Raw genomic sequence first — 26,388 nt, 5'->3', positions numbered from 1 at the left:
AAGGTTCCAATAGAGGAGAATTAGCTATATTTGGGAGAAGTTTCAGAATTTTAAGATCACCACCTCCAGACATGAAACATATTGAATTCAGAACATATGCGGCCGTGTGGCTCAATTGGCTCAAAAAAAATTTGGACATGGTTTTATATCAAAAATATCTTTTTGAATGAGTTTCATCTGATTTGGAAAAGTGTGGACTGATTTTCAATACTTACAATGAAATCATTTTTTTTTTCAATTTTCGCTCCTTTGAAGGTGTAAGAGTAAAGTAAAAAAAAACTTCGGTAGTAAAAATTTTACTCGAATCATTACCAGATAAGTATTATAAATATAAGTATCAAACACAATAGAAAAATTCACTAAATTAAACATAGCTTAGGACAACGAAAATGTCGCTTAATGAAAAAGATATTTTTTAAAATCCACTTAGCTTCTCTTAAAAAATTATATACTACGTTAAAATCACTTGAAAATACTTATTAATTCCTAATTTTTAGCTACGTTGATAAAGCAAGTATCGTTAGATACAGTTTAGGAAAAAAATCACTCCTGATTATCCGTAGTTGGAGGTCCATAAGGACACCCTAGGAATTGGTCGGCAATTCTACCTCCTTCACGTAAGCCGCTGAGGAAAGCTCCGTGAGCTGTTGCAGGATAATTACGAATGGTGTGTTCGCCTGGATTTAAAAATAAAATGAAATGTTGTTCAAGCCTCAGCGAATGCATGCAAAATATTAGGTAGGTATCTTTAGATTTTATCTTACCTCCGAAAAATACTCTGGGTATTTTGGCCAATACAGGATCATTATCAGGATCTTCGAGACCTGTTTTGACAGTTGGATTTTTAGGCGGTGCAACAGGAGTTGCATGCACGTCGTAATCACTTCCAGATGCACCGACTGCGACGAACGAATATGATCCTCTGGCCCATGGATCTGCTCTCCATCGGGTAACCACCGTTTCTTTAGGCTACAAAAAGTTTCATTGGGAATAAATAGACATCATATTTACCCCTCAGAAGTTTCGCAACTTCACATTCGTAGTTTTAACTTAGGTAAGTGTGATTTAATCGATCGCTTACAATGGAGACGGCGTTATTGCCAAATATTTCTTTCAAGACTGCAATACATCTTCCAACGATTACATCATCACTGACAGTCTCCATGACGCTGGCAGCGTCACCTGCCACCAAAGCTACCAAAACCGGACCACGATATAAATTCCAAAACAGGAACAGTTCACCTGACGAAGTAGACACATAGGTTAATTTTATTGGTATTAGGTTCCTTCAAGCGCTTTCAATTTTCAGAAAAGCTGTAAATTTTGCTGAATATTTTCAGTAAAGGTGCCTCCAGACTGTGAAGTACAGAGTCATTTGTTTAAATGCTATCAATGCATAGCTTATGGGCAGACACCTCTACTTTTCAACAAAATTTTCAGCAAATTTTCAACTTTTTTGAAAATCGAAAGTTATTTTTTTCAATAATGATTTCTAGTCTCATATTTTACCTCTGCTTTGCGTTGTATTAGCAACATGACCGAACAAGTTGGCGTTCGGGTCCCAAAACACGCGATCGAAACAAAGTACAACTTTGTTGAGATTACCAAATCCGAGACGTTGTATAGCGGCAACTTTCCAATCCGGCAAAGGGGGCACAAATTGAACGACATTACTGGAAGCGTGAGAACTCGTCGATACGGACTCTTTTAATACGCCCAGTGGTAAAGTACAAAGTACAACATCGGCTGTATAAACATGTTTCAAACTTTAATGAACACATTATCTTTTTATTGCTTTAAAAATTTCGCGTAAACAGTCTGGGCGAGCGGTTGATTGTGATGTAAATTTTAAACATTATGCATGTAGTTACAAGTTTAAATGGCGGGGATCATAAAACCAAAGTACATTCAGCTTATGCATATTACAATTTGATAAACCGAGAGTTTTTCGCAACTATTTTAGAGCCTAATTATCGTAGCTCGTGTATTCTGCTAGTCCTCCTATAGCATTCTGGTTGAATTTGATCGCCTACAATAAGGTGCGTATAGGGTAATCCGAATCTCATACTTTACAAAATTCAAATTCAAAAACGAAAACTTTTCGACATGCTTCAAATGAAATAGACTGAAATATTGAGGATTTTGTCGTGCTTTAATACTTTGAAGAAATTTTGAACAGTCAATTCAATATTTATAGGTACATACATGTGCAATGAAAAAGTTTAAAATCCTCCATAATAAGTGGTAGCAGTTTGAAATTTTCTGAATTCTCAAAAATTTGTCAAATATCCAAAAATAAAGTTCGAATCTTGTTGAGATTTAGAAAAATTTCATTAATAATGTTCAACGTATACTTTAATCTGTATTTTTGTATCCAAATGTGTATGAGAGAGATCTTTATGAGTTTATTCGCCAAGTCCAAATTTTTGGTAAAATAAAAAATTATGCACCAATTTTTTCGAGATAGGTACATAAAAGTAACAATTTTTGGACGTGAATCGAGTACAAAATTTGACCACAATTTGGGGGGGGGGGTGGCACAGCAAATTTATTTCCGCAAAGAGAATTACACCAAAAAGATCCGGTAGGTATGGCTTATTTTTGAGCTGAAATTTAGCCAAAAATTTATCGTGGAAGATGGTTTTTTTATGACGTTTCCTTTATTATTTCGAGGTCACTGAGCACAAAACTGAACTCAAAATTGAGAGGTGGTAAATTACTATTGAATAACAAGTATTTCAATAGGAAGTGTTAACTCCCAATTCTTTTATGCATCACTTTTTTTTTTTTGGATAAGTAAGTTATCAAAAATTTGACAAAATTACTTCTTTTTCCGTCTATTTAGGAAAAATGGAGAAAAACATCGCCAGAAAGAAAAATTTTGAACGAAAATTCGATATCAGTGATATCACCATTCTGATAATAACTTACCTTTGTAGGTGACAGGTCCACTATTAGGAGATCTGCTGTTTGTAGGAACCGTCAACACCTCAACACCTTTAGGACCATATCTAATTTGTCGAACTGCTGTATTCAACTTGACATCTAAATCGGAAGCTAATGCCATCGGTATGACTGAATATCCACTTCGAACTGAAACAAACGAAATGACAAAAAATATGAAACATGGAAAAAGGCAGAATATCAAGAATTTCAATGCTCGTCATTTAAGATAAATAATTCTCAGAATAATTTCCCCTGAATTCTAGATCAAGGTAGGTAGCCACAACGAGCATAAATGTACACTCTACAAAAAATATCAGCCTTTGAAACAGAAGGAAACTTTAAAAATTTCGAACACACATTGCATTTTAATCTTTGAAAAAATTCATATGCACAATAAATGGCTCCTGAAAGAAAAAAATAAAGCAATATATCGGGCTAATATCTCCCATAATTGCTACATTGATCAAATGCAATGCCTGTTTAGGTACCTATGTACCTACCTACCTAGCTACATTTTGTAAACGTCAGTAAAATTAATCAAACAAAACTAATCCAATAATTGCGAACACGATAGGTGTATTTATCGAGATATTATACGTCGTCATTGTCGCTATTTAATAAGTAAATTGATTACTCGACTTTTAACGAGCTTTATTACAACGACGCAAGGAAAAAAGATGAACGGTGAATTTCCGGCAGCATGATATTGTGTAAATATTTCCCAGTTTGTTGCGTACGATATTCCTCGATGCCAAACATCGATTGCTTTAGCTTGTATTATCAAAAATGACTTTTAAATGCTTTCTAGAAGCTTGTCCACGATGTAATGCGATGTTCGGTTCGATATGAGGATTTTATTGGTTTACAGGAACATCAGATTAATCATTGTCATCTTAGATTAGTTGATACTGGTGCTATGTACATACATGCTTCAGTAACGCACAATTCGACATCGATGTAGTTTTTTTTTCTCAAAAAATCGAATCAATTTTTAATTATTAAAAAGCTCACTGACGTAAGTTGGTTGGTTGTTTATTAATGGAAATAATTAAAAAGAATGAAATTGACGATACATATTTCAATCAGTTTGGAACGAAATTATGCCTACACCTGAATGTAATAACTAATAATTAAGATACGAAAAATTTCTAAGTGTAAACTCCCAGAAGGGCGTCAAACATGAACTAATCATAACCATAATACTCTTTACTCATCGGCCATCGCACATGAATTCAAATTTTTTGCACAAATCCAAAAGAATCGACCTACAAAGAAAAGCGATTGAAATTTATTCCGCGTTTCAACGTTCCATTTTAAGCCAACATATCCTTAGAAAAACTTTAACAAGTTTGATGGATTTTTTCAACTCGCACGATTCGAAAATCTTACTTACAATGACTACAGATTACTTGGTAAAAATTTCGCTAAACTGGCATACAGAACTACGAGAAAAGTTCGATAAAACTGACAGTAGGGTCATTTCTTCATTTATATTATGGCCAGAGTCAAAAAATATATAAATAAATAAAACTTTTTCAATTTAATATCATGCACTTAAAGGAATGAAACCTCGCAAAAAAGATCTTCGAGATTACCTCATTTTCACGATGAGTTGATAATTTTTCCCCGAATGGCATAAAAGATGAAATTTTTAATTTCTTATAAGAGGACGAATGAAAATTTTTCTAAATGAATAAATCTTCAAGATAGATTTAATAGGTAATAAGTTGGAAAACGGGAGAAAAATTCGCTCGTCTTCAAAATCTTTTCTAAATTCGCAGCATTTTCATCGTTAATTTATCAATAAAAGTAAAAGAAATTTTTTTAATTAACGCGTTCGTTAGGATAAAGAAAAAAACATCAAAGAACCGCAATCTATTGCAATGAAAAAATACGTCTGGTAAAAAATTTCCTACAGTAGAAATTTTCAACTTTGAAAATTTTATCGTAACACGAATGTTGAGCGAAAAAAACGCCGTGTACAAAAAAAAAGCAGGAAAATTCGAATGAAAAACGCATCGTAACTCTTATTTATTGTATGTTACCGTTTTTTAAACTTTTTACTAGCCTGCAGCAATTTACAATTTCCAGATAACGATTTAAAAACTATAGTGCGAAAAAATACGTTTTTTCTTGTACACGTCGTTGAATGAAAAGCTTCGGACTCGGTATTTATTCAAGTCGCGATTTTCCCATTTAAGAGAATTGAACCTTCGGACCGATATTACCGGAATATTAAAGCGAGTTTTCAATATTTTTTGATATAGACGATACCCAATAATTTTTCAACACTATCTATATTACATAGTAGGTATTTGCAACTTAACGCGTGGGCTTGCCTTTTTTTCTTTTTCGCCCTCCAAATTATTACAGGCCTACGGTGGAGATATACAGTCAAAAATTTATCTCGTTTAAACGATAAGTAGGCAACGTTACTGAAATTTCTTCGCGGTAATTTAGGCAAATTAAACTACCGGCTTGGGTTTTTTCGCTGCAAAATATGCGGTAATTTGCAAGTATTGAAATTTCCATAAATTACTGGCAATATTTTTAAAATATTTGGTAGATGACATTTTTTTCCCGATACAATCTTTAAAACTTATATTATACCTATTTGGAAGCTGCAAATGACCTGTGTATCTGCACGTGGCACTTTATTAAAAATGCGTTATAAACGAACATCATTCAATAAGGGCTGATCGATATAAAATTATCTCGATTACGCCTGCAGTGACACGCTCAACAATGAAGGTAACAACCTATAATGTACTCGTACACTGGTGATTCTTTTCTTTCGGTCCAATATCGTGATAAAAATCTACATTTTGCGTGTTACTTTACATATCATAAGATGATGACCCCATACGATGAATTGAAAAGTGTTAAAATTTACTTTATTCTGAAAATACTGAATTCTTTGAAAAGGTAAAAGATGTTGCCTAAGCTTATTTCTGAAAAATTCCTTATAACATATTTTTCATCTTCAAGAGTTTTGAAAAGAAAATTTATCGTTCATTTTTCTTTCCAAAACAGTTTATTTTCATGTGAAAATATTTTTATTTTATTGCAAAGCCGAGGTCCGGTTAAACCACAAAACTGCTCGATAAAAATTCGAAAATCGTAAAAAAAAACTTTGAAATTTCAACAGCAAAACATCTAGAGAATTTTCAGTTTGGTTTTAAAAATAATAGTAGACATCAAAATCACCTGCCTGAAAATAGGAAAAATGGTTGAAATTAAAAACATTTGAAAATTATCTTCAATAAGTATTTTAAAAATCGAATCATGACAGAAAAATTTCGAAAAATTAAAAAATATATAATTATACCTACCTACCTACCTACCTACCTACCTATCTATCCACCCACCTACCTACAGGGTGCCCAGAAATATCGAGCACCCCTAAGAAAGTTTTCTACTAAAATACTTTGGTTGGTCACAGTGAATGATAATAATAATAGCACATGATTGGTTGTTGGATTGGAGAGATAACATTTCACCAATCATATATGCATCTATTTCACGTTGCCAACCTACGATATATTTTTAATGAAAAACTTTCTTAGGGTGCTCGATATTTCTGGGCACCCTGTACCTACCCACCTAGGTACTTTAAAAAGTATTTGAAGAAAACGTGAAAATGACGATGATGATGAATCATCCGCGAGAAAAAAGTGTATGAAAAATAATTCGAGTTAGGTACCAATTTTATTGAATATAAAACGTATCAAAGTATTTTTTAAAAATGTTTTTCAACATTAAAATAAGACTCAGAAATTTTTAATAAACAGTCATAGAATTTTAAAAGACGAGAAGAATCGTGTGATTGAAAATTGAATACCTGCAAAACTCGAAGAAAATTGAGGAAAATAGAACGAATCGTTGTTATATTTTATTAAAATTTTGCCTTGGAGATCATCTTGAAAAAATGTGGAATTTGAAAATGTATTTCGTTTTCGTATCTTTTTTGCGCTACTTATACATACTATCAGCTCTTAAAATTGACCCAAATTTAATTTTAAAAATTTCTTGCTGCCTCTCCACAAAAAAATCAAAACGATAATTGCTGAAAAAATAAAATGTTTTCAAAAATGAAAGAAAAACGTGATTTTTGAGGGAAAACAAACAATTTCAGTATTTTTTAAAATAAAAATTTCAGATAAATTCAAATAATTTTTCCACTTTAGTGAGTTTTTTCAATTAGCACAAAAATCATCGGATGAAAAAAATATTAAACTTGGAATTTGAATTGAAAAACAATGACCTGGTCTGGCCAGCAGAAAAATGTTTGGATCTGATCAGATGCAAAGATTCAATTCGATCAAACCAGATCTGAGTAGATAAAGTTTTTATCACACTACATCTGTTCAGAGCTGATCTAATCAAAAAAGGAGATCAGATTACATCCGGACATTCTCCCGGATCCAATTAGATCTCATCAGATCCAATCATTTCCCCTGAATGATTTCATCAAATGAGAAAAATGGCAAAAAATGTAGGTATGCTTTGATTGCCTTGGGTACCAATACATATAAAGTCACGTAGAATAACAATAAATGATAAATCATCTTTTTTTTTACGATATGAATTGATGATTTTTCGCAGTTAGGTGGGTCCATATTTTTATTTGAAAGACATCACATCGAAAAACTCATGGACTTCATGTTTGGAATTCTCCAAACTTTAGAAATTTCTACTGATTTAATTCTTGGATTTTTGAAAATTTTAACACACTTGAAGCTCTCTTCATTTCTAATTTGAAAGGGCCAAAACTTTTTCAAAAGACTGAATTCTTTCATTTCATTTTATTTTTTTCAATTAGGCGACTTTTTTCATCACTTAATTTTTTCACATTCATGAGGTAACTTTCCACAAAAATAAGAACTATGTACGTAACTTCTAGGATTGAAATGAAAATGAAAATAAATAACAATCAAATAAAAATCACTGTTATGTACGGTACAAGTTCGAGTTACCTTTAAAGTATCCAACTGGTTCACGCCAAGTAACATTCGAAATTAATTTCTAGTTGAAATCTTTCAATCTTATACGACAAACACTAAGTACAAATGCCCCCTGACCCTCCTACTACTACCACATCTGCCATATGTATAATCATTAATGTAAAAAGATAAGTAATCTTTATCGACTGTTAATTGGAAATACATCGAGAAAGATTTCGATAACATTGCTGACATAACGATTAGCACGGTGTAGGTAAGGTACTACTCAAGATGAACTGGTTTTCCAAAATATTTCCTCTTCTAACCGTGTACAGAGAGTGGTGCACTGTACCTACACGTCTTCAAAAGAACATTATCCGACAGCTCATTTCCCCAAACGTCCACGACTCATTTTATTAACCCGTTTTTTTTTCGTCGAATTTTTTCAACGCCTGGCATAAGGCGGATGTGTTGATCCGTTTCTGAATTATATTATTAGACCATGTATTGAATTACTTTGTATTAAAAGAGCATGCGCGTATGCATTTTCAAATACATAAAAGCATTTAAAATACGGGCTAAAAAAATAGAATATTATTGAAGAGGGATTCTCGAGTTTATCTTAAGTGTAAGTATTGACACTGATCATCTATGACTTTGTTCTCTTTCTATCTTTTTTTTTTACGGTAAGATTCACATTCACCCTCGTTAACACCTACCTACCTTTTTTTTTTCTACTGTAAGCATTTGGTAGAAGTCTTATGGGATTAGTATGTTATGACGATAAACCGACGGCGTTTAATTAAACCGCAGTCGTATAAATTTTACACCCTACACGTATAGGTAATCTTTAACGTTCGTTTAATTTGTAATTAAATCGAATCGTGCAGACGTGAAAAATTCAACTGATATGTGATACGTTTTAACACAAGCTCGAAGATCAATTCGATAAGGGATGAATGCTCTTTTGTTATAAATTCGGTTGTTTTGAATTGACTGGTTACCGCCAATAGTGACTAGTATAGGCTTAAGTTAATCACTAACAAGATTCCGGTGTATTTTGAGATTCAAGTTTGAACAGCTTTGTTGTAATTGGTGTCAAATGTACAAGCGTGAGTTGAATGAATTGAGTACGTAGCCAGAATACCTACTCATTCAAAATACATTACTTGGCGAAATAATCCAAATTTCAAGCTCAGTTTTTTCTAATCACTCCTAAAAAATGTTCAACCAAGCCCCAATTTTTTCAATTTAAAAATCAACAAATTATTTTGCCCAGCCCAGTAATTATTAGGTAAATTTTGAAGAAAAAAATCACAACTTTCCTTTTATCGTAGGCATATGACTTATTTGTCATTGAACAAACCCTGTTCTCTGAAATTTTGACCCGTGTTTTGAAAATCTTCTCTATGCCAAGTGCTTATAAATAAAAATCCACGCTAAGCAAAAACACTTGTTCCAAACTAGAATATAATAGTCCGTAAGAAAATGATTGATATTTCTTCACTCAACTATTAGTCTATTTGGTAAACTGTGTACCTAGCTTTAAACGGCGTATTTCATGAGAGATTTGAAAGTTAGATCGTTTCTTTCATACTACCAAAAGTTCTAGACTGCAAAATTAGTACGAACGTGTGGCGTAATGCCGACAAACTTTACAAATAAAATGACAAGTATGGGTTAACTAAGTTTCGTCAACATGTCCCAAAATGCGAAGCCTCGAATCTTGTTGTAAACCGTGACCATATTCATTCGAATCGTGAAAATTATAACACCTTTTGTTAAACTTTGTTTATTGAATAATTAGTATCTTCACGCTTCCCTTGAGAACGACTTTTAAAGCAAACTTTCCTTATTCAAGTTTTTAATTAAAACAAATATCATTTTGTTTCATTTTAATAGATACCTATGTATTTTTATCAACACTTCGTGCAACCATTTTATAAAACGACAAACTTCTCTTCTGGTTTTTGAATAAGTTAGATACATCAATACGATATCGTTGTTGATGATAACGGTAAGTTTATTAATGTTAAAATAGAAGTAATGATAGAAACGCGAGTTTTTCCAGTTTATCGTTATAGAAACACGTCCTTTTATATATCTTGGTTTTTATTTTTATTTCAATTTTTTTAATTGACTGCACTGATTTAAATTTTGAACCTTTCGTGATATATTCTAAAAGCTCATTTCAAGACGGAACAATGTGTTTGAATTAAAAAAAGATAAACTGAATTTTCGATAAAACGTCATAAAAATCAAGCATTTAACTATGAATAATCGAACAAAAAAAAAACAAAAAAACAAAAAATGAGGTAGGTAATTTAAAAAGTTTGTTGTAAGCTAAGATTGATAGTCCATGTGTACAAAATAAAGGTATTTTGTTGGTTTGTTTTTCGTTCTGCGGGTGCAACAACCACCATTTAAAATGAACTGGATTAATTTAGATTAGATAACCGATAATGGCAATTCAAGACGACATTTCTGATAGTCTAATGGCATCTATACTACCTACATATATCGAAAAACGACACTATTCTCGTTGCTACTTTATTTTTTCAATGACAATCTAATTTTCGATTGTCACAGTAATTGCTGATAATAGGTGTTTATAACTTATACCTTTCGGGTAGATGTAACAAAACGATAGAATCAGTTTTTTCGTGTTTTTTCTCCCCTAAATTAGATTCCTACCTCGACAATGCGATAAAAAACATGAAAAAAATTAAACAAAATTTTAGACAAGGTTCCTAAAATTTGGCCATTTTTTATTTCCAAGACTGATTCTTTATATTTTCTTCAATCTAAGTTTGGCCGCTCTATTACGGAGAATTAGGAGTAACCAATGCTTTGCCACCGAAAAATGTATTCAAAATCACCTCGAAAAAATGTAAGTACCTACCTATTTGAAATAACCCTAAAAAAAATTCAAATTACCTCAATAAGACGCAGGAAAACTTTTGAATTTTTTAGTTAACGTTTCATCCCCCCCTCCAGTTCCGAGCTCAAAGTTTTTAAGATTTAAAAAATCATTGTTTCAATTTTTTGAATTTTTTCTAGTTTTGATGGTCTTTTGGCATTTTTAGTATGTACATATTTGCTTATGACCGGTTTTAGGTCATTTTTTTCGTATTTTTACAAAGGGAATTTATGAGCACCGGTTTTGATAACGTTTCTCCTGGTGATTTATCCCATAGATACATAAATATACGTCTTTTACCTATTTTGAAATTAAAGTTTGATGATACATACATTATTTCTCAATAAAAACACTGGAGTATTAGAGTTATGTAACAAATAACAATAACAGAATAACAACTGAGTGGCTTATTCGTAATCGTAAGTTGCATATCAATCAATGTCTGTTCAAGCAGAATTGTCCAGCAAAACTTTTCAAATATTCAGCATCGCATCGCTTTGATTTTTCAAAAAAAAAAAAAAACTTTTTAGGTCATTAGAAAAGTTCAAAGTTCATTTTTTTCAAGTGCAGGAGTTATTAAAATATTCGTTGTTCCCTTCAAAATATGTAATTATGATAATTTTTTAATCATCTACTTAATAAATTGAAGTGGTGTTCTCTTTGTCGCTCAATCACTGCAAAACGGCTGGACGGAAAATTTTGAAAAAATACTCAAAATGTTCGGCGTGATGCGTAGATGGTTGTACTGAAATTTTTTTCGCGATTAGAGGCCTTGGAAAGCTGTAATTAAGCTTCAAAGTTTTGATGACGTCACAAAGATGACGTCATCAAGAGCTTTTATTTCGCTTCAGAATATTTCCGATTTGCTAAGCATTTTACAAAATCATCACAGCTTCAATTTTTAACATAGGTATTTTGAGAATAGTAGATCGAAGGTGGATCTATTCCTGAAGAAACTCGAAAAGTATGGGTGAACTCATTGGCCAATCATATGTATCTCTTCAACTCTAATTTTTTTCAACTTAGTCAATTTGGAATTTTTACTCCTTGCATAAAACTCAGTTTCAAAACATGAAATTTGATAAGTATACCCCGGTGGTTAGATTTTTTTTGATTGTCATTATTTTTACACCTTGCATTTGCATAAAACCAGTTTAAATACATACAAGAAATTTGATAAATATATCCAGAATGGTCTAATTTTTTTGAATGTCCATTGTCCAGTGTAAAATCAGTTTAAATCCAGGAAATTGTGAATTTAAAATTGCCAAGTTGCCTTGATGTAGGTAAAATGCTAATCCTGCCCTCATCTCATATATAGGAAGATGGAATTTGGAAATTTTAATTTTGATAATGGAAAGAACAATGTTTTTGTTATGGGAAGAATTTCATTTTTTTTGGCTTGAAAATTTCAAAATTCAAGTGATTCATTGTAGAAATTTCAGTTTTAAAAAACGTAAGCAAAAAGACACAATCAAATTTAGGGCAAAAGCTCTCAAAATTTCATACTTCTAGAAGTAACATTTTTTTTCTGGTAAATAAACCCCTTTATTGAGACTAAAAATTTGCAAAACTTAACGACTTTGTCGAGATTTAACAAATTTAGCAAGGGAGGTCTATCTGATCCATAACTTCCCCTATAATTTCGTGTATGTCAACCTTGAAGGAACTAGAAGCTTAGAACGAGTTGAAAGCACTTACACTAGATTTCACAGGGTATTGAAATTAGTTTGCAGATTGAATTTTGGCTTTCTAAATCCATTTTGATGAAATTCTGTGGAAATTTCAAATTGCAAAAATCTGCTGAAGGATCTAAAAATTTTTAAAAAATGGATGGAGGCTACAAAATGACTTGAACCAGAACCCACCTATTGGAAAGATGGGTAAATTGATAATAAAAATTTAATCAAGATGCTGCGATTCAACTACAACGATTCACTTTTGTTTTGAATACGATTCAGAGTCCGATTCTGAATGTCTAGGGATGAAACTGTGTAGAGGGTGGGGGGGTCGACTGAAAATTAGCTGACTGCTTATGGGTGGATGTAGTCAGTGCAGAAAAGCATTTGCCAAAATCCAATTTATACTTCGCATACGAATATTTCACCTTCTAATTGCCTACTCATTTTGTTTTCGCGTAACAATTTTGATTTTTGGAAATTGAACGAAAAATATGACATCGAATGTGATTTTCTAAAAAGCAGATTAACAAAATAACCAAGGGTTGTATTACTATACAGAGGTTTTTTATGGGAAGAGGGATAGGGATATTTGAGAGATCTTTATGGGAAGGGGGAGGGGGTTCGACTGGACTGATTATAAGAAGTGAGGTTTTGTGATAACCTATTGGTTATCATTCGTGCAAAAATATTGATTTTTAGGAAATTGTACAAAAAATATGACAACGAATTTGATTTTCTAAAAAGTAGATTTATAAGATAACCATGTAGTCGAGGGGCCCGCATAAGGATCCATTGCGCCCCCCACCGCCGATCCTCTAGGGGCAACTTTTTTTCTTGAAGGGTTAGTCCTAATGAACGTTTCTAGCCGTTGTCCTAAAAAAAAAGTGGCCCTACTTACAAAATGGCGGCCATTTTGATTGACAGATTAGCCGAAATCACAAATTTTGTGTTCCAACATAGGACTTCGATGACATTTTTTAAACAGTATAAAGGTACGTATAGATCGAAAGAGCAGGCAAAAATTTATCACCTGTTAAAATTTCAAGTGCTGAAGTGCCATTTTCGTTTTTTTGTGAACTTATGAAAATCAAATTTAGGTAGGCCAAAAGTGAGGGAAAAAATCAAAATTTCACCAAATTGACCTAGAAAGCTGAAATTTGGGATATACCCTATTTTTGACCTGTCAAATCGAGTGGAAACTGTTTAAACCAGTTTTGAGTAGTTCTGGAGCCTCCGGCAGGTTTTTGAAACTTGAAATTCTCACAAAACTGCATCAAAGGAGTTGAAAAGCCGAAATTAATTCTTCATACTAATTTCAATACGTTTCGAAGTTGACTGTAGGTGGATTTCAAGTCGTTTTGGAGCCTCCAGTGACGTTTTTGAAAGTTCCTGGAGCCTCCAGCAAATTTTTGAAATTTTAAATTTTCACAAAATTTTATCAAATGGGGATGGAAAGTTGAAATTTACTCTACACTCTAATTTTAACACCCTCTGAAGACGATTTCAGGTGGGTTCATGCCATTTTGGAGCCTCCAGCAATTTTTTTAAAATTCTCAGAGTCTCCAGCAGATTTTTGAATTCGACAAAATTTTATCAAATGCGGTTATAAGGCAGAACTTCATTTTGCAAACTAATTTTCCGAAACCATTTTTTTGACTTTCACCTCCTTTGGGGGAGTGCTGGAGGCCGTGGATGGTGTCCATTAAATCGGACGTCATATTTGGGTTCAACGTCACCAAAAACATACAATTCGATATATCACATGCCCTAGATTTTCTTTTGAAAGTTTTGCCCTAATTTGGGGGAAGATGTGTTCCCCTTCCATTAAAGTATCCCACCTCGAAAATTGAGTTGACATGGAATGACCCTAAAATATAGAAAATCAAAAACAGCCTGACTTTTTTCAAAGACTATATAACGTGAAGCTTTCATTCAGAGTTTTATGCTCAAATAAAGTTGGTATCCACCATACCACAGAACTTTGGAAGTTTATTTAGATTTTCAGAAATGAAATCTACACCCTTTTTGGAACTGGTTAAATGGGCCCTTTCGATATAGAAGTACATACATATCTACAGCTACACAATATATTCATACAACATACAAAAGTTTTATTTTCTGTTTTGGATTTTTGGGGTCAAATTGTGATTTTTTTAAAAATTTATAGCAATAAACAAATCGGCCCAAGCAAAGCAAGGACAAACGTATTTAAAAAATTGATTTCGAGAGAGCTAAAAATTTTTTTTTTGTTTTAAAGAAAGTGGTACGGCTTGAGCGAAGCGTGAACAGAAACTTTTGAAAAGTTGTATTCTGAAAGAACTAAAAACCATGTTTTTTATATGCAAGGAGTTCATTTTTTGGCTTTTAAAATTTTAGAATTTGAAAAAAAAATTTTAGGATGTTGAAAAAGAAATGAGAACAGGCCTAAGTTGAGGGCGAAGAGGCATCAAAACAAAACTTTTGACGTTTCGCACTGTAAAATTTGAGGACCCGTCCGTAGGACGGGTAATATTATGCTTGTCTGTTTATAAGGTGGTAAAATTAAATAAGACCACCTTTTTTCGACACGTAAGTACAACATTTTTCCAATTTTTAAAACTTTGAGCTCGAGCCGAGGGGCGAGGATCAAACGTTGACTAAAAAATTTGAAATTTATCCTGTGTTTTATTGAGGTCATTTGGCCATGATTTTTTGCTAGGGTCAACCAAAATTTGAAAAAGTTGAAAAACGACCCGTTCTGTTCAGCACCCACACACACAAATTCATTTGGATGTATTCGACGTGAAAAAAACGTATCTAATATTTGAAATACACAGGAAAATATTGATTCATTATTTTAAAAAATTCTTAAAACTATAGTGGAAAAAATCATTGCAAAACAATTCGTCACTAAATCAAAAGCCGAAATCTACATCTCCGCTAAAAACTATTTCAAAAATTCATCCCAAATCGTGGTTATCATGAAAGTTAGTAATCGCCATGAAAAAGTACCCAATCATCAATTCATCATTAAAAACTCGTAAGAGTAAAAATAATGTTCCGATTCAATTCTGATTCGAGTTGGTTAGAAATGCCTGCATGTTTATTTACGGCGAATCAGTTATGCAATTTTATTAACATGAAAATTGCAAATGCGTGAAAATTACTAGGCTCACCCTCCAACAGTCCTCCCACCATTCACCTAGGAGAATAAGGGGTGTTGAAACGAAAATATTGGGTAATGATTAGCAGATCATGGCGAAAGAAACTCGTAGAAAAATTAAGCGAAGTCGTTTGGTTAAAGTTGAGATTTTAGTACTCGCGGTAAGCTCAAAAATTTACACATTTTCAAACTGTTCGGTCTCTGTTCTGTTCTCATCAATTAGACGTCATGTAATAGACAAAAATTATAAATTATTTAAAAAAAAAACAGACTGAAAATGCGTAGGTAAGAACTTCATTATTTTAAAAAAATTTCCTAGCTTCGTCTATTTTTTTTTTTTTTTTTTAAAGACAACTCTACCCACCATTCCATCCTTTCCACATAAAACCCACTTTATTTATACCTGAGGAAATTTTCAATCAACTATGTACCTGAAGGAGTAAGGTAGGTAGCGATATAAGGAAGCACGCCTAAAATGATGTAAAATTCAACATCTGCCGCAACGAATATGCCACCATCATCGCATCGTTGTGTATGTACTCGTATCACGATGTGTGCAAATTTTTTGTCGGCGTATTTCGACAAAGTATATTAAACGGTTGATTTAAATATGAAAATTTAAACTTTGTATTGAAAGTATAACAACCACGGCAAAGGAAAACCACACAACACATTGTAAACTTTAAATACATCCCGATGGCAGTTTCGTACACACTGTATACATTATGTTAAAAGCTAAACGTTATATCAATACTTTAATGTGAATTCGTTTAAGACAAGATGATGGATGATATTAGGTATTTTTTTTCTTCGCCATCAGATAATGTCATTTTAATTTGTAAACGTTGTACAGCTTTCTTCCTCACCGAAAGCAGGTACCATAACAAACCAGGCGTAAATATTAAATTTTTCTTCTCCTGAAACCTCAACATTGTGTGATGTTAGAAGTTGGACGTACTTCATCAATTCTTCATTTTTTTTTTTTTTTTTTTTTTTATATGTACAACAACATTACGTACTTACTCCATCACAATATTGAATTTTTGAAAGCAATAAGAATTTTAACTGGTATGTCGAACATTTTATTTTAATTTCAAAACAACTCGCCATTTTATGTTATTTGTAAACCAAAAATTAAATATTCAAAAAAAAAAACTCCAAACGAACAAAAAACCCCATTCAAAATTGAAGAAATTGCAACCTCTCACCAACAAAAAAAAAAGGGGTACGTACAAAAAGAAAATACATTATCTAGAAGTCTAAAAGGGTAGAAAACAATTTATTCGAATTATTTTTTGGTAACTTAAATAATTTTGGTGAAAGGAGTTTTCAATTTTACAACTACTCAATCGAGTTCATTCTTCCGCTCGAATTCTCGACAGAAAAACTATTACCAAAATTTAATAAAGAATTTCCAATCAATTTTCCGAAAATAGCATACCCCCGAAAAATACTTTTAAAAAGCAAAAAACCCGCCAAGCTAGAAAAAAAAACTCCAAAAGTTGGTCTTAGAAAAAAAAAAAAAAAAAAAAAACAGAAACTGTCTGCTGAAAAAATGATGTGATATCAAAGTACCGCCAAGCAATCATTTGTTTTAAAAATTAATTTTTTCTGTCTGGGCTTTGAAAAATTTTAGGCACACCAGTTTCAAAGATGTACTTTATAAAATCATAGGTATCAAAGTAAAAAGTGCTTGAAAATCATTGTAGGATAGAAACACTCAAATCCATCAGGTATTGAAAATGAATTTGAAAACCGGGCCCGAAAAGTTCCCGCCAAGCTTGGCCCGGTTTTCAGATTCATTTTCAATACCTGATGGATTTGAGTGTTTCTATCCTACAATGATTTTCAAGCACTTTTTACTTTGATACCTATGATTTTATAAAGTACATCTTTGAAACTGGTGTGCCTAAAATTTTTCAAAGCCCAGACAGAAAAAATTAATTTTTAAAACAAATGATTGCTTGGCGGTACTTTGATATCACATCATTTTTTCAGCAGACAGTTTCTGTTTTTTTTTTTTTTTTTTTTTTTTCTAAGACCAACTTTTGGAGTTTTTTTTTCTAGCTTGGCGGGTTTTTTGCTTTTTAAAAGTATTTTTCGGGGGATATCAGTCGTTTTTTTAAAAATTATATTTGCCTACCACAATTTTTATTTGAACATTAATTTTTGCAGTAATTTTTTTTTAGCTCGGTAGGTTTTTCGCTTCTTAGAAGTATTATTTCAGACGGATATCAGTTGTTTTTTTTTTCTAAATGAATAATAATAGGTATACCTATATTAAAAAGCCACAATAATTTCTGCATGATATGATAGAGTATCTGTCATCAGTACACTGGTGAATGATACTTGCAATCAGTGATGAAAAACTGAAACTGAAATGAAGAAATTCAAACTGAAACATGCAAAACTAAAACGGTTCTGCATAAATTGAACCCTTAAAACTATAATGATCGTAAGAGATAGGCCTATCATTCGTTATGTTTACCTAGATTTTGCGTCCCTTAATCGAAAATGGAGAATATCAAAAATTATTAAAGATGTTGACCTCTGCAAAGAAAAATTTATTCTCTCGCCAAATAGTTATAATGAAATACCTATCAAAGTTGCAGAAGTAATCAATTTTAAAGTACCTAAGTTAGGGAGAGTTAACTTGAAGAATAAAAATAATTCATACTAATTAGAGGATTAATCCCTTCAAAATTTATGAAAGAAATTTCAAAGAATTTCCAAAACTTCAGTCACATTAAAAAGAGGACACTTCTGTGAAGTGTAGTGCATAGTTAAGCCTAGGTACATACTATAACGTGCATTCAAAACTCGTTCAGTAAATTCATCTTCAAACAGAGACGAATAACTAATAGGTAAAATTATCTGAATGTTGTACTCTACGCGCGATTGATAGGTACCAAACCATCGACGCATATTATTGATGGAAAAAATCAATACCGAAGTAACTAATAGAAACGCACAAGATCATGTATTATGGTAACTGTAGTGTATATAGAACAGAATGAGTCTGAAAATAAACAACTCACCTTATACTTGTAATTTAAAAAATCGTTGACATAAAATTAAAATCGCGGAAAAGCACAACATAAAAATAGGAAATAGAAAATTTAAACAATGCACGTACAACGATAAATTACTCCTACATATTACAACTCGATCAACGATGAGACAACTCAATAAGCACATCCGAAATCTATAGATTGCATCGTATCTATAGCTATTCTAACACGATGCAAATTTAATTTGTAATAAAGGATTAACAGATTAACACAGTTGGATATACCAAGTAAAGTACTTAGGTACATTGATAATAATAAAACATACAATATACTGATTTGATATCAATGCGATGGACCACCGCAGAATTTTCTACACTGTGATAAATTATTTTCTTCTTCGTTGTTGACTATTTGAACGTTACGTTTTAGCTACTGAGAGCGGTTTCTTTCAGGTTTACTTTGCTTTTCGGCTTTTTGTAAAATTGTAACATGAGCTGAGTCAATTCTAAGATAATATTCTTCTATACCACAGTTCAGTCTTGCTGACACGAGTGATAATGTTTTGCGATTTGAGCCAACTTGTTTGGCGTAGGTATCTATCTAGAACAAAACAAATAGAATTGAACATTAATAGAGTAAAAACGCAGCTAAACGTGAAGCTGAGGTCTGAAGTTTACTTACTACTGTTCAGCTAATTTTAAAGGTACGGTTCTATCTTTCTCCAGATTAGTTCTATTTCCAATGATAAGTAACTATTTGAGCGCATAGACTGAAGTAACCCTTAGATTACTCACCGAATCAAAGCTATTTTGTTGTTAGATAGATTTAATAAAATGACATGTTACCGGCCTGAAAATAGAAGAAATAACGAAGGGTTAGAATGTGTTTGGGATTGGAACACTTCGAAACACATTTTTACATAACAGATTTCAAGTTTCAGTGATCTTTTCAATTCAGACTTGAAGAACTGATACGTAGACTAGATATTATGAATATTTACAGTAGATATAGATACCATAAGGTGGAATACATAGAATTTTACAAATAATCTATAAAATGGGTAACACTTACGATTTTCTTTTAGAGTATATACATATTTCTTTCAATCCACATGAACTGAGGTCTGAGGTTCAGCTCTTCGTTCTTCTTTCAAATTATTAGCAACCATTTTTTAATACTTTTAAGTAATGATTGATAAACTAAAATCACGATTAACGAAGGAGGAATATACTTCTTATCAGTCTTATTAGTGTTTCTGTTCGTTGGGGGGGACTTCGTCCCCCCCACACCCCCCCTTGGGCTTCGCCCAAACTGCTTTCTTCTCCTTTTTCTGTTATCTCCACGGATGCCGCCGGAAATTGGTAAAATATACCACCGGAACTTTCCGTTGACAAGGCTACAGCCTCTTCAAATGAACGGATTTACTTGAAAATTTGTATAGTGGTAGTGCAAGTCATGTAGATGACCCTTTTTTACACTTCAACTAAAAATTTTTATTTTGTTTCTTCTTTTCCACTACTTTCTCATCTCTGTCACTGAAAAATCATGAAGGTAATTTCCGTTGTCAGGGCTACAGCCTCTCCTAATGAACCGATTTGCTTGAAATTTTGCACATTGATAGTGAATATGATGTAGATGATGCTTTTCTACGGTACCACGAAAAATTTTCATTTTAGGGGTGTTTTTGGGGGGAGAGAAATTTTCAAATTGAGAAAAAGGGGGTCAAAAATATTTTTTTTAAAAAACTGACGTTGTATTTAGAAATAACTCGTTAATTTACACCAGTGTACGAAATTTGACTTGAATTGGTTCAGTAGTTTTTTGTTGACACAAAGATTTGAGATTTCAAAAATTACCCCAAAATGCTAACTTTGGGTACTACAATCTACATCATTTTTTACCGTAGAAACTTTGTGAATATACCAAATTAAAGCTCTCGTTGATGCCAACAACATATCAAAAAATCAGAATCGTACGTTTCTTTATTCGCGAGAAATTGAACATCAAAAATACGCTTAGTTGTTCAGAGAATATAAGCAGTAAGTGGCCGGACTGTCATCACGTTTGTTATTATTATTATTGTTGTTTTTTTTGTGTGCATTTTTTTTCTAGCTTGGCGGGGCAGTCCGACCGGACTGCTTGATTTTCCGGCCAAATTATGATTTCGAAAGAGAGTATGTAGGTATACTGAAAACGCGAATGGAATTTTTTTACAGAGTATTACCATCATGCTTATAGACCAAGTTAAGAGAGCCGCAAACAAAAAGTTGATTATTGATGAAAAAGAGTAAGAATGGACAAGGAAAGACCATGGAAGCGCCTTTATGCCTTAAGGTTACTTAGACAAAGCTTTTCAATAACTTGCTGTCGAATTCAAAAGAAGGGTTGAATAAGAAAGCCTTAAGGGTGTTATTTCTATGCTCGAGCGCCTCCAAAGTTGAGATACGCTGAGAAAACGTGATGGTTTAGATGTTCCACCGGCGTTATATAACACAAAAAATATATATACCTGCCTACCTACTACGAGTACAACCAACGTATCCTATTTATTTTTCAAAAACCAAATTACTCGCTTTTTTCATCCGAAAAAAAAGAGAAAAAAATGAAAAGAGAAATGCCCGCGAAAAAAAGAGCGGCGAACATAATTATGTTTTTCATTATGTTTTTTCTCTTTTGACTCCATTTCTTTCTCTTTTTTTCTATGCTGCACGAGAACCAAACCTCACCGAATCAAAAAATACCATTTCGCCGGCAACAGTTACGTATATGTTATCAAAAAATACGGAGAAAAAGTTAAATTGAACTAATATTAACGAATAAATACAAATTTTCCTTATGTACTCGTAGGTATGTCTGTTTATGGGGGGGAAAATGAATAAAGAAAGAGAAAAAGAAACAGCCTCGAAATTTAAATGAGCTTTTTTTTCGTTTTTATTTAAATTTCAAAATTATGTTTCGCGTAATGGCATCGTACAAAGGTACACAATACATTTACATAAATATGAGTTTTCATTAAAGAGAACGTCAGATTCTGTGATTTAATCACCAACGGTACCTATGAAAAATGATGGAAAAAAGAAAATCACCAAATATAGGTAGATGACTACGTACACATACGTATCTAATGTGAAGTCAACTCATTTAGAATTTATACACGTATTCGTATATGGTGTAACAAGCACGATGACTTTTCTCACTCGAGCTCAATGTCGATGGTAAATCAGACTTTCATCATGTTACTACTCATCTTCTTGTCTGAGAATTTACTAAAAATTCTACGAGTATTTCAAACAGATACTTTACTTAGCTATAGATGAATAAACTACCAAACAAAAATCCGAAGCTAATAACAAAGTACGTTTAGAATTTTCAATTATAGTAACTTAGTTACCGACAAAAAAAAATGAAATATAAGAAGTTGAGCGAATAATTAGAAAATCTTTTTCAGATTCTTGGAATGTTTCATGAAACTAGAGAACATTTCAAGAGATTTCCTGAAAAATTCTCTGTACAAAGTATCATCTTGTTAACACAGTGAAATCATTATCTATCGTATAAATTCTTCACTAATAAAAAAAAAACGCTCAAGTTCACGCTTTGATGTTGAGTCTCAGCATTTAAGACAGGTAGGTACCTTGAGTGTTTTCCAACACGTGTCCTGCTCCCGTTTTCTCATCTTTGTTTTCGTATTTCCATCATCGAGATATTTTTAGTGTTCTATTGCTTTGTTGAAGAGAATTTCTCAAGTAGGTAGGTACCTAAAATTACCTGTTTTAGCATCTTCAAGTAGGATTCGCAGTATTGAAAGTGAAATTTCAAATGTTTATAATTATCATTGAATACATTGTACTAGGTAGGTATAACAATGGTTTGAAATGAACTTTCGAAAAAATTGCAAAAATTATCAAACAAAACAATTTACCTATACCAATATTTACACCTAGTACACATTTTTCAAGAAAAAGCGAGCAAATTTCAATCAATTCAGTTTGCATTGTCAAATTAATTTTAATTCATTATCTACTTAAATTACTTAGTTTAATTTTATTTAATTTTTTAAAGCATTCCAATTTACTTGAAATTTTTCTAATTCAATTTAATATCTCAATTTAACTCTTCTTATTTTATTAAATAATTAAAGTTGAATTTATTTTATTTTGGTACCTATAAATAAATTGATTCCGTCTATTTTTATTCATTATTTTTAGAGTAATTCTGCGCTTAAAAAGATTGAACTAAAGATTTTTTTACATCTATGTACCTACATACATATGTATTTTTCTGACAATTTTTAAAATTTGACACATTTTTCAAAATTCGATGATTTTTGAAATGTATTTTCACCAATTCTCTTCAAAAAAATTTAAATGTAGATAAGCCACTGGATTTCTATACTTAGTCAACGCTTTTGATGGGAAAAATTTCAAAATTTTTCAAAAACTGAAACATTTTTTGTAAATTGATCAGATTTAACAAACAACCTCTAACTTCAAAAAATCAAACTTTCATAAGCAAATTAAGTATTATTTTGGCATCGAATGATTTTCAAAAAATGAGCCTACCTAAGTGATGTTTTTCGCAAGTTTTTTTTTCAACCTGGAAATCAAGCAATCACTCACTCTGGAACCGGATAAAAATCACACCTTTAGACGCGACATCACATAATCTCTCGAATATTTCAAAGTCAATTTCATCGAACTTCATAGGTAAATAAATTTCAACAGGAAAAAAAATCAAAATACTTCAACAGATGAATTGCATTACAGTAAAGAGTTCAACCTGACTGACTATAACTCCATCATTTTTAAACGACACTGACAGAATAAGTGAAGGAAAAAAGTTTGTTTATAAGTTTAAAGTAACAGATTTACAACTATTCTTCACTTAGAGCCCTATCAACTGGCTAATGATTCTAACACGGATGTCCACTTGGCGATAATGCGCACTTTGTGCTTGTTGGAAATAAGCCTGCAACGTTCATCAAAAGTTATCTTCAAATCCCAAGAGATTTCTAGCAACTACATCGAAACTGCGTACACTCGTACAGTACTACACAGCATACACACAAAATGGTAACCTACATTTCTCTCTTTACGCGACCTTTTTAATCAAGAACCCTCGTACGAAATACTTTGAACAAGAAAAAGTCATAACAATTCAAGAATCCAAAAACAGGGCGCGATTTTGCCTAACCGCACGCAATTCAACTGACCATAAAAGGCGCACACGCGTTCATAATGATGAAACATCAACGCAATGTCGATGCTTATACTGAAGCTGGTGCTGGTGCTGGTAGTTTTTCGTAAATTCCAAATCTGCCAAGAAATGAAAATAAAACACAAATGCGAAGAGAGTATACACGAAAAGCTAAAAACAAGCAGGGTCGAACTTTCCCCCTTATAGTTATAGCGACGAGAGGGATCTTTCCAACTGTAAACTTTAATTAGATTGACGTTAGATTCGACGACGATAGAATTGCGTTCGGGGTAATAAAACCGGTAATAATAATAATAACGATAACGATGATAACTAATATTGTCATTGGAAGGTAGCGCCACTCCGTGACCAACTTTCTTTCAATAACGTTAAAATTAAGATTTTCACAACAGCTCATTAAAATGGCGAAATTGCTAGTTCGCCACCGTAAAAGACGAAACGTTTAAATTGATCGTTATCTTATCAACTTGCAATTTTTTACGCGAGATTCAAAATTTATCCGAAAAGCGCAAACAAAGTAAAACAAGTTTTCCCACAAAATCACGGGACGATAGTAAAAAAAAAAAAGAAAAAAAAGAAGATAACGCTTTGAAAATAGAAAAACTTTTCTCAAAGTTTTTTAATCTTTAAAATCTGACATCTTACCTACGTCACGTGTAATTTGTAACCGTGTTATAACCTTTACATTTTTTAAACTTCAACTCGGCTTCCATCATAATTCAAAAAAATTTTCCAATTTTTTCACCTCGATGAAGAAATAAAAACTGTTTAATGAAATAAGCACGTGGATTACGTTATGGGAATAGGTGTTTTTTATTACGAGTAGTTCGATTTTTTTCTATTCCCAGTTCGTATACGGATTATTCTTAGGTAAAGGTACCTCTACCTATCAAATGTCATAGATGTACGGTTGATTTGACTTGACGATCAACATTTGAATTTTAATCACAGATTACCAAGCGACCACGTTTACCACTATGCAGTTGTATTTCAAAGCGCAAATAAATTCGTGGAATATTTTAGAATGAATTTAATTAAATTTCATCCCTCGTTAAACCGCCTCAAAAAGCAACCTTTCAGATTCGATAAGACACGTGTGAGTGATTTTATAAGGCCATAGAAGTAAATAAGTAGCCATTGGTATTAGTCAAACACGTGGCCATCGACCAAAGAAGTGAATTTTCGAATCGAAACACTTTGAAAATTCTCGATGAAATGATTCAAACTTCAAATAAAGATATGAGTAGGCTTCTGTGTGGGTGTTTACCTCCCCTTCCCCCTTGCCACCCCCAACCATTAAACAAGATATACTTATACTTGTAAGGTTTTGAGATATACTTTTAAAAAAAAAAACAACCTGATTCAAAAACTTTTCGCGGCATTTTAATCCACTACTGTTTCCATATTGACAAGATATGTAGTATTTCTAATTCCATCTCAATGTACGTAGGTACTCCGTACCTACTTCTTTCAATCGGAACACGCCAAAATGAAATTCACATTCCAATGTCAATCTTTAAACGTGATTGGCATTAATATTCGTACAAATTTGGATAGCTGGGTAGGTTTATTCGAATTAATACCTATTTTCGTCAAAATTTATACAGATTCTGCAAAACCAACGATTCGAGTTTTTCTTTTTAAGAATGATATTAAACTTGTGTTTGAATACTTCGATGATGAGAGAATTTTCATGCTTCTACACGAGATATGTTTTAATGAAAATTTTAGAGCGATGCTTTGTGTTACTACAGAACATCAAATATTTACTCGAATAATTCTAAAAAGTATTCCGACGTAAGCTCAAAAGAGAATTGAAATTAAACTTCGCTAATGGTTTTAAGTAGGTAAGGTACCTACTTTGATGAAGGATTTAAAAAATTACGCGAACGTCGCAATCGTTTTCGTTTGATTTGCTCTTGTCTAATTATTAACATAAAGTTGCCTTTTAGAAGATAAATTACGTAGGTAGGTATACTATGCACGTACACTTACCAAGTATGTAGGTAAACATAATGAAAAGGAGCAGAGCCAGAGAGAGAGACTGCAGGTTGTACACTGCGTGTTCTTTTCTTTCAACTAATAATGTACCTTTATCGTCGGGTATATGCGGGTAATCATTTTGAAAATGTGGAAATTTTCACCAAGACTTTATTCTAATAAAAAGCTCTTTATATGTACCATATTATGAATAAAAACAACGCGAACGCAATATCCAACTTTATTCTTTTAAATTCCATTCCACGATATTCTTTGATACCCGAACTATATAGGTAAGTAAGATACCCATATGTGTAGTATGTATATCTACCTGTGCATGTTAGGTGCCTTATACATACCTACCTACATAAATGCGATATCGTATAAGCGTATTGTACCAAACAACAAAAACTCATGCATCTTAAGCTTTTCTTTTAATTTCAATATCAAAGGGTATATTTTAACGTGAATTTTTCGCAAAAATACATCAAAGCTACGTAATATCTACGTACTTATGCTGGCTGGCTTTATTTTGCAGCATGCGTAT

General features: G+C 32.4%; 1 protein-coding gene and 1 long non-coding RNA gene across 3 annotated transcripts in view; both read right to left on the bottom strand.

Annotated features, from left to right (window-relative positions):
• Window positions 1-280: 280 nt before the first annotated feature.
• Su(var)3-3 (lysine-specific histone demethylase Su(var)3-3) overlaps window positions 281-26,388 on the bottom strand; it is a 271,605-nt gene continuing 245,497 nt past the window's right edge. For both annotated transcript variants that reach the window (XM_065344456.1, XM_065344457.1), the window contains exons 12-16: window positions 2,932-3,093; window positions 1,510-1,746; window positions 1,082-1,242; window positions 765-969; window positions 281-677 (exon numbers count right to left, since the gene is read on the bottom strand). In XM_065344456.1, coding sequence (XP_065200528.1) covers window positions 544-677; window positions 765-969; window positions 1,082-1,242; window positions 1,510-1,746; window positions 2,932-3,093 — 899 coding nt within the window. In that variant the 3' untranslated portion in view covers window positions 281-543. The remainder of the gene's footprint in view (window positions 678-764; window positions 970-1,081; window positions 1,243-1,509; window positions 1,747-2,931; window positions 3,094-26,388) is intronic.
• LOC135831747 (uncharacterized) lies at window positions 18,599-19,846 on the bottom strand. The gene is made up of 3 exons (XR_010556223.1): window positions 19,716-19,846; window positions 19,326-19,493; window positions 18,599-19,244 (listed from the first exon to the last, which is right to left on the bottom strand). It is a non-coding gene; the product is annotated as an uncharacterized LOC135831747 (long non-coding RNA).

The sequence above is a fragment of the Planococcus citri genome, chromosome 1, assembly GCF_950023065.1.
Source record: "Planococcus citri chromosome 1, ihPlaCitr1.1, whole genome shotgun sequence".
Classification (NCBI taxonomy): domain Eukaryota; kingdom Metazoa; phylum Arthropoda; class Insecta; order Hemiptera; family Pseudococcidae; genus Planococcus; species Planococcus citri.
This window is presented reverse-complemented; position numbering and strand designations above follow the sequence as displayed.